At 47.4% G+C, this 9038-nt stretch overlaps 2 protein-coding genes across 3 annotated transcripts in view; one reads left to right on the top strand and one right to left on the bottom strand.

Annotated features, from left to right (window-relative positions):
- The window catches only part of CDKL5 (cyclin-dependent kinase-like 5), a 228076-nt gene extending 225655 nt beyond the window's left edge, over positions 1–2421 (top strand). For both annotated transcript variants that reach the window (XM_011940216.1, XM_011940217.1), the window contains one exon: positions 2222–2421. In XM_011940216.1, the coding sequence (XP_011795606.1) occupies positions 2222–2325 (104 nt within the window). In that variant the 3' untranslated portion in view covers positions 2326–2421. The remainder of the gene's footprint in view (positions 1–2221) is intronic.
- Positions 1–9038, bottom strand: part of RS1 (retinoschisin 1) — a 30958-nt gene that overhangs the window by 10351 nt on the left and 11569 nt on the right. Inside the window, exons 2-3 of the mRNA XM_011940218.1 lie at positions 7007–7032; positions 5712–5817 (exon numbers count right to left, since the gene is read on the bottom strand). Coding sequence (XP_011795608.1) covers positions 5712–5817; positions 7007–7032 — 132 coding nt within the window. The remainder of the gene's footprint in view (positions 1–5711; positions 5818–7006; positions 7033–9038) is intronic.

Genomic DNA, 9038 nt, shown 5'->3' with positions numbered 1-9038 from the left:
GTGTGTGTATGTGTGTGTATGCGTGTATGTGTGTGTGTGTGTATGTGTGTGTGTATGTGTGTGTGTGTGTGAGAGAGACAGAGAGAGACAGAGAGACAGAGAGAGACAGAGAGACAGAGAGAGGGATGTGAGAGAGAAACCTTGTCAACAGCATCCCTCAGGTTTATGGACCTGGAAGATCTAGGCCTCGCCAGAAATTAGCGCATTGCCCAAGAGAAGGAGGTGACAGCCCCAGCTAAAGTAGCAGGGATGTGGCAAGGGCCTGAGCGCAGCGGGGAGGGACCTGATTCCACTGAGGGGCTGGACTGGGATGGGTCTGGGAGTCCTGAGCTCTGGGCACGCTCAGAAAACTTGGGAAGGTCCCTCAGACTGAGTTTGGCTCAGAGGGAGAGGAGCCAGTCACGAGACATCCGCCTTCCAATGGGGCTGTGGCCAGGCTGCCCTCGCAAGCTCACGGGGGGTTCATGTAGTCTAAAGGGGGAGAAAAGACCTTCAAAAATCCTGTCCGCAGACTCCTCTCAGGCCATTACAAGGGGGCAGTCCGGCTAGATTTCTCCTAACATGGAAAAATAGAAAATGTGACATTTCCCACACTGTGTGTGCCCTGAAGAAGAGCACACTCCAGTTCTTTTATTGTGATTTTTCCTGACTCCTTCTTCTCCTTTCCTCTTCCTTCTGTGGGCCTGGTTGAGCTCTTTTCAGGTCCACATGTGGCCTGCAGGCCTTCCCTGAGGTCATCCCCTCCCATCCACACCCCTCCGCCTGCCCCCCCACGCCTCAGCCTTCAGATCTCTGCCTGCCCTGAGCCGGCTGAGGGGCCCTGGTGCTACCTCCCTAGCACCCTCCACACCTGTCACGCACCCCTCCTCCTCAGGCATACTTCACTGCCATCTTCTCTTGCCTGCCTCCCTCTCCATTCTCCCCCCAGCTGAGCAGAATGCCCACAGGTGCTGGGCACTCTCTAGATATTGACTAGACAGATGGATGGAGGGATGAATTAACAAATGCCGCCGGCCCATCTTGGGTGCCCACTGGGGACAAGCATAGGAAATGGCATTTCGAAACAGGCAGCAGAGGCCTCAGGGAAGAAGTAGACGCTGACTGTGACCTCTGGCCTAATCAAAACAAAGCATAAATTGAGTAGATGCTAGAAGGCAACCTCAATAATGTTGTGAAAGAATTAAGGGGCTCCTAGGCTGGGTGCAGCGGCTCACACCTGTAATCCCAGCACTTTGGGAGGCTGAGGAGGGAGGATCACCTGAGGTCAGGAGTTCAAGACCAGCCTGGCCAACACGGTGAAACCCATCTCTACTAAAAATACAAAAATTAGCCGAGTGCAGTGGTGGGTGCCTGTAATCCCAGCTACTTGGGAAGCTGAGACAGGAGAATCTGTTGAACCCAGGAGGCAGAGGTTGCAGTGAGCCGAGATCGCGCCCCTGCACTCCAGCTTGGGCAACAGAGCCAAAACCTGAGGGGACCCTTATCAGACACACACAGAATATGACCTTCCTGAGTTTTCTGCCCAATGTCACTTTGTTATTGCAGCGATTAGGCCTGTTTCTATACTCATTTCACCCTTAGGGAAAAGCCTACATCTTCTGTGGCTCAAATGGCTCTTCTGAGCCATGATGTGATCATTAGATAGATGAAGGCATGTTTGCAATATGTTGCCAGCCCAAGGCTGGGTATATTTCATATTCTAGCCTTTTTACTTTAGTGGCTACTTTCTGGGTTTGTAGGCAGGCTTATAAAGAATGCAGATCTAAAGAAACACAGAATTCAGGGACTTTCTTAATACGAGATTCCAGACAGATGTGAATAGTGTTATGCATAGATATTAGACTTGAATATATGTGACAATATAATAGAGTACAGGAGAAAATATGTAGAATAATATTTCTAGAAGAATGGTTTATAAGCTCAAACATCATATAGAAGAGAAAATCTAGAATCAAAATGAAGTGTTAGCAAACCAGTGGATTTATTATACTTTTGATAATTTCCCTACCCTATTTTTTGCTCTCAGAGTGCCGGGGTAATCTTGGCTCAACAGTGGAAAAGACAGAGCTTTTAGTATTTTTAATAGCATTAAAGTGAAGATTAGGAGGCCAGAATGCATGTGGCCTTCTGCTCCATGGGGGGCCCGGGCATTAGCCAGAGTGCACCTGCTAGCGCCTCCTGGCAGCTCTGAGTGACCCTGCTGTCCTTCTGTGCTTTCCAGGGTTCTCTGTCTTCGCGAGACAGGCTATGAGGGAAGCCCTGATTCACAGGACCCAGACAAACAAAGCTGCGCTCCTGACATACCATGAGAATCTGCGGCACTGACAGGCAAGTGACTTTTGCAAGCCTGTGACTGGTTCCGATGCCCTGAATCATCTGTCTCATGGAGGAACCAATTAACACCAATGAATCAACCATTAACGCTGAGGTTGAGTTTTCCTTTCTGAAAATATCCGCGTTGTTAAGAACAAAAACCAGGGCCAGATGCGGTGGCTCACGCCTGTAATCCCACCACTTTGGGAGGCCGAGCGGGCGGATTGCCTGAGCTCAGGAGTTCGAGACCAGCCTGGGCAACACAGTGAAACCCCGTCTCTACTAAAATACAAAAAAAATCAGCTGGGCCTGGCAGTGCGCACCTGTAGTCCCAGCTACTCAGGAGACTGAGGCAGCAGAATTGCTTGAACCTGGGAGGTGGAGGTTGCAGTGAGCCGAGATCACGCTACTGCACTCCAGCCTGGAAGACAGAGTGAGAGTCCGTCTCAAAAAAAGAAAAAAGAAAAACAAAAAAAAACAAAAAACAGTGGAGAAAGGAGAGCACTTAAGCTAAAAGAATTTCTAATTTTTGAACTTCAATCTCATGACAGCTGTGTAGGGGAGACAGCTTTGGGGACCAGGGTCAACATCACATCCCTCGAACACATGACTCTTCCCTCCTTTTTTTTTTTTTTTTTTTTTTGGGACAGGGTCTCTGTCTGTTGCCCAGGCTGGAGTGCAGTGATATGCCTATGGCTCACTGCAGCCTCAACCTCCTAGGCTCAAGCAATCCTCCCACCTTTGCCTCCCGAGTAGCTGGGACTACAGGCACACACCACCATGCCCCCCATCCAGAGATGGGGTTTTGTCGTGTTGCCCAGGCTGCACATGGCCATTCTTGAAGTGTCAAACTTGATTGGGTCAATGAAGCCAATCCACATAAACAATGTCTTTTCAATTTCTTCTTAGACAGAACTTAGTTGGAATGGAATTCCAGGAGGTCTCATGTCTCTAGTGAAAAGAACATTCGTTACCACTAAATGGTAAATTTCTCTAAGGTGGAGACAATGCCTTCATTTCTGTCTCCGTGTCAGGGCCTGACACATCATAGGCACGTGTTGAAAGACGGGTGAATTGAGTTATAAATGGAATGAGGGTGCGTCAATATTGACTGAGTCAATCATACCAACATTTAATGGCTGCATGAGCTCATGCCATGGAGCCCGATGGGATGTCCCATGGGAAAAGCCCATCGGTTTCCTCACGATTGGGACCCTACAGTTCCCTTGGAAAACAAACTTAGTTCAGAAATGACTTCCCCTTCAGAAAATAGGAAAATCACGCAGTAGAAGCCATTGTACCCTACCCTCCCACACACACGTTGCAGTTTGCTTTTTTAATGCAAATTTAATGAAATAATGACAAGAGCCTCACACACAGACACACAAACCTGTCTCTGGTGAAGCTATTATTAAGCAATTGTGTAAAGTAAATGAAGTGGCACGATAGGATCATAACCCTGGAGAGGCAGCAAGGCCAGTTTCATGCAAAACAAGCTCTGAGCATGGAAAGGATTTAAGCATTGCAAATATTTGCAGGGACTGCCCAAGCCTCTGAAAATTGGATCTGCTCACTCCCTCCTCAGAGTGTGAGCTCTTAGGAAGCTGGTAGAAAAGAAACCAACCTTTATTCAACAGTGTGCTAGTACCCCACAGGCTGCTTTAATGCCTCATCTTATTTATTCCTTGTTGACAACCCCGTAGAGCAGTGGTCAACAGACTATGACCCATGGGCCACATCTGGCCCTCTGCTTGTTTTGTAAATAAAGTTTTATTGGAACCCAGCCATGCTTAAGCATTTACATATTGTTTGTGACTGCTTTCCAACACAAGGGCAGAATGGACTAGTTGTGACAGGCTATTTGGTCCACAAAGCCACAAATATTTCCTTACTCCTCCTTTACAAAGTTTGCTGGGCCCTGTCTTAGACGTAGGCTACATCAGCTGCAGAACAAATTGGCCTGGAAATTTCAGAGGCTCCACAAAACACAGGTTTATTTTTCACTCAGGCGACTGGTCTACCGTGGGTAGGCAGGGGGTTCTGCTCCACGTGATCAGCCTTAGACCAGGTTGCAGGAAAAGCCACTATCTCAACAGGTGGCTTCACAGCAGGAAAGGGAGAGCCGGAGAGTTGAGTGCCAGCCCTTCAGTGCCATTTTGGAAGTGGCCTGCTCACTTTGGCTGGAGCTGTTTGGATGGCACCACCTGATTAATTACAAGGGGACTGGGCAATGGGAGGGAAGCACGTGGCTGTTTGGTGAACAAGCAGTATCCAGACATGATATTATCATCACCTCCATTGGACAGACAAGAAAAACAGTGGCAGTCCCAGAGTTCAGATGTGACACAGCCAGGATTCCAGCCCTCATCTTCCTGGCTCTAGAGCCTGTGCTCTTTTCAAAATTCCAAGCTGACTAGCATTAATTTCTTTTCTTTCCCGTTTTTTTTTTTTTTGAGACAGCCTCTTGCTCTGTCATCCAGGCCGGAGTGCAGTGGTACGAGATCACTACTCACTGCAACCTCCACCTCCCAGGTTCAAGCAATGCTCCCACCTCAGCCTCCTGAATAGCTGGGACTACAGGTGCAAGCCACCACACCCAGATAATTTTTGTGTTTTTAGTACAAGCTTTCACCATGTTGTCCAGGTGAATCTCAAACTCCTGAGCTCAAGCAGTCCACCCGCCTCAGTCTCCCAAAGTGCTGGGATTACAGGCGTGGGCCACTGTGCCCGTCCACCCGTTAATTTATTTTCAGAAGGCCGGGTGCGGTGGCTCAAGCCTGTAATCCCAGCACTTTGGGAGGCCGAGACGGGCGGATCACGAGGTCAGGAGATCGCGACCATCTTGGCTAACATGGTGAAACCCCGTCTCTACTAAAAATACAAAAAATTAGCCGGGCGTGGTGGCGGGCGCCTGTAGTCCCAGCTACTAGGAGGCTGAGGCAGGAGAATGGCATGAACCCGGGAGGCGGAGCTTGCAGTGAGCCAAGATCAGGCCACTGCACTCCAGCCTGGGCGACACAGCCAGACTCCATCTCAAAAAAAAAAAAAAAAATTTATTTTCAATCAGTCCCATTCATCGATTTCATTGAAAGTTAGGTCCCATCCTACCATCCCAACCTGGAGACATGGAGATCTAGGGAGCTATTTCTGGACACTGACATCACACTATGTGTTGAAGCAGGGACCAGTGTGAGATTCGAAGTTCAGAGGACAACTGGAGAAAACCCACATTAACATAGGCTTAATAATAGTAATAAATAAATACACACAGCTACCATTCATCTTTCATTCTAAAGATGGGGGTAGCATTCAGGAGGTTAATTCAGCTGAGTGGGAAAAAGGAAGAGAAATGGGATGTTCCCAATGACTGTTCCATCCCAAGGACAGGGGATACTCACCTGGTATGCAGTCCAAGGAGGTGGCACCTGCAGACCACAGAGCATTGGGTCCTCCTTGGCAATCACACTTGCATGCTTTTTGGTACCAGGGGTCCTCGCCTTCATCCTGCAGCCAACCAGAGAGGCAGGGCAGAAAAGTCATGGTGAAAGGCAACTGTGGTTGCCACCCCTGGAGTGATCGCACTCATTCCTTATGCATCGTCTATAGCAGCTTTGCTGCAATGGCCAAATTGAGCTATTAATCCAGCCTTAATACACACAGCTACCACTCATCTTCGGTTCTAAATAAGTAAATGTCTGCCACCCTGGGCGACCAACTAATAATCTCACAGATACACCCATCTAGAGGGCACCGTTCACCCCATTATAGTGTCTTCAGGAGTTTGGGGAGCCCCAATCCAAGTTTAGACTCTTCATATCCCCTGGAAGTTCCTATGTGGAGATAGATTCAAGATTGTGCCATCTGACTGAAGACCTGCTTTATTTTCATTCTCTCATTCAAACACCAGTCGTGGAGCTTGCCTAGGTCAAATGTGCTACTGCTACCATCACCAAAAAAATACTTTATTTATTTTTTTTGAGACAGAGTCTCGCTCTGTTGCCCAGGCTGGAGTGCAGTGGTGTGATCTTGGCTCACTGCAGCCTCTGCCTCCTGGGTTCAAGCGATTCTCTTGCCTCAGCCCCCTGAGTAGCTAGGATTACAGGTGTGTACCACCACACCTGGCTAATTTTTAAAATTTTTAAGTAGAGACAGGGTTTCATCATGTTGGCCAGGCTGGTCTCGAACTCCTGACCTCAAGTGATCTGCCTGCCTCCGCCTCCCAAAGTGCTGGGATTACAGGCATGAGCCACCATGCCCAGCCAAAATATATTTCAAAATACATTTAAAAACAAACAAACAAGGCCGGGCGCGGTGGCGCAAGCCTGTAATCCCAGCACTTTGGGAGGCCGAGACGGGCAGATCACAAGGTCAGGAGATCGAGACCATCCTGGCTAACACAGTGAAACCCCGTCTCTACTAAAATACAAAAAACTAGCTGGGCGAGATGGCGGGCGCCTGTAGTCCCAGCTACTCGGGAGGCTGAGGCAGGAGAATGGCGTGAACCCGGGAGACGGAGCTTGCAGTGAGCTGAGATCCGGCCACTGCACTCCAGCCTGGGCGACAGAGTGAGACTCCGTCTCAAAACAAACAAACAAACAAACAAACAAAGTGATAGTCCTGTACGTTATTTTTGGTTGAGAAAATTTTCAAAAGCACTATGCCTGCACATTCCAGCCTCCTTACTGTTACATACCTCAGTAGACGATAATCCCAATGTGGCTAAAGCAAAAGGATGAGACAGAAAAAATCCAATTAATAAAAGAGAAATCCAACAGCATCACTCGTTACATGGACAAGTGAAATAGAAATAGTCACATGAAAGCTACCAACACCCCTTCTGGAAGAAGTCATGGTAAGTAAATATCTGCCAGGAAAAACATCCCCAGATGCTAAGAAGCTGGGGACAGTAAAATTAAACAGAAAGAACAAGATCATCATTATAGGCCGGGCACAGTGACTCACACCTGTAATCCCAGCACTTTGGGAGGCCGAGGCGGGCCTATCACTTAGGCCAGGAGTTCGAGACCAGCCTGGGCACCATGACAAAACCCCATCTCTACAAAAAATACAAAAATTAGCCAGGCATGGTGGCACATGCCTGTAATCCCAGCTACTTGGGAGGCTGAGGCACGAGAATCGTTTGAACCCAGGAGGCGGAGGTTGCACCACTGCACTCCAGTCTGGGTGACAGAGCGAGACTCTGTCTCAAAAAAAAAAATTAGCCAGGTGTGGTGGCGGGCGCCTGTAATCCCAGCTACTCAGGAGGCTGAGGCAAGAGAATTGCTTGAACCCGGGAGGTGGAGGCTGCAGTGAGCCAAGATCGCTCCTCTGCACTCCAGCCTGGGTAACAGAGTAAGACTCCATCTCAAAAAAAAATAAGAAGATAATATTTTCATTCGTTATAGAATTTTGGAAACTACATAATGTAGCAAAGTGGACAGGGCAGGGAGAGGAAAACACCTGTATTTGTTACCACCAAAGCCAACACTGTTAACATTTTAGTATAAATATTTCCTGTCATTTTTCTATGTGTATTTTTAAATACATTTGAGAACCTACTATCTAAACAATGTTGTATCCTGCTTTCCCTTTCACTTAACAGTGTGAAGATTTTCTGTTGTTTTTTCTTCCTTCCTTCCTTCCTTCCTTCCTTTTTTTTGAGACGGAGTTTCGCTCTTGTTGCCCAGGGTGGAGTGCAATGGCGCGATCTTGGCTCATTGCAACCTCCTGGGTTCAAGCGATTCTCCTGCCTCAGCCTCCCAAGCAGGTGGGATTACAGGCGCCTGCCACCACACCAGGCTAATTTTTTGTATTTTTAGTAGAGACAGCGTTTCACTATGTTGGCCAGGCTGGTCTCGAACTCCTGACCTCAGGTGCTTCTCCTGCCTCATCCTCCCAAAGTGTTGGGATTACAGGCATGAGCCACCATGCCTGGCCCCAGGTTTTCTTATTAAATCTTCATCATCATCATTATCCCTATTGCCTGCCCAATGTGCTATTCAGGAGCTGATTCCCAGTTCCCTCACTGTGCCACAATTCGATGATTTAGGATTAAGACATTGTTTAGAAATTATTTTATAGGTTTGTCTATAATGTACAGGAAATATCAAACCACAATGAAAGTATAAGTACCATATACACAATGTGGGAAAATTGAAAGTGTGCAAAATTTCACATAAAACTGACATATAAACTCTCTTTATAGAAGCATGAATAAAGAGAATGAATTCACACTTTAACAGGTAAAGAGTTTGCATATATTAGCAGAAACTGATTGTTTAAAGCTTCACTGTCCAATGTAGTCATGACTAGTCCCACGTGGTATTGGAATTTAATTAAAAGTGGCCGGGCGTGGTAGCTCATGCCTGTAATCCTAGCACTTTGAGAGGCTGAGGCAGGCCTTGAGATCTGCCTCACTTGAGAACTGATCACTTGAGATCAGTTCGAGACCAGCCTGGCCAACATGGTCTCTACTAAAAATACAAAAATCAGCTGGGCGTGGTGGCGGGCACCTATAATCCCAGCCACTTGGGAGGCTGAGGCAGGAGAATCGCTTGAACCTGGGTTACAGTGAGTCGATATTGCCCCACTGCACTCCAGTCTGGGCAACAGAGTGAGACTCTGTCTCGAAAAATAAAATAAAATTAATTAAAATTATCAAAATAAAAAGTTCAATTCTTTAGTCAAACCAGCCACATTTCTTTTTTTTTTTTTTTTTTTTTTTT

This window comes from Colobus angolensis, unplaced genomic scaffold, assembly GCF_000951035.1.
Source record: "Colobus angolensis palliatus isolate OR3802 unplaced genomic scaffold, Cang.pa_1.0 Scaffold188, whole genome shotgun sequence".
Taxonomy (NCBI): Eukaryota; Metazoa; Chordata; class Mammalia; order Primates; family Cercopithecidae; genus Colobus; species Colobus angolensis.
The sequence above is the reverse complement of the archived record's forward strand: the minus strand, read 5'-3'. Positions and strand labels throughout refer to the sequence as shown.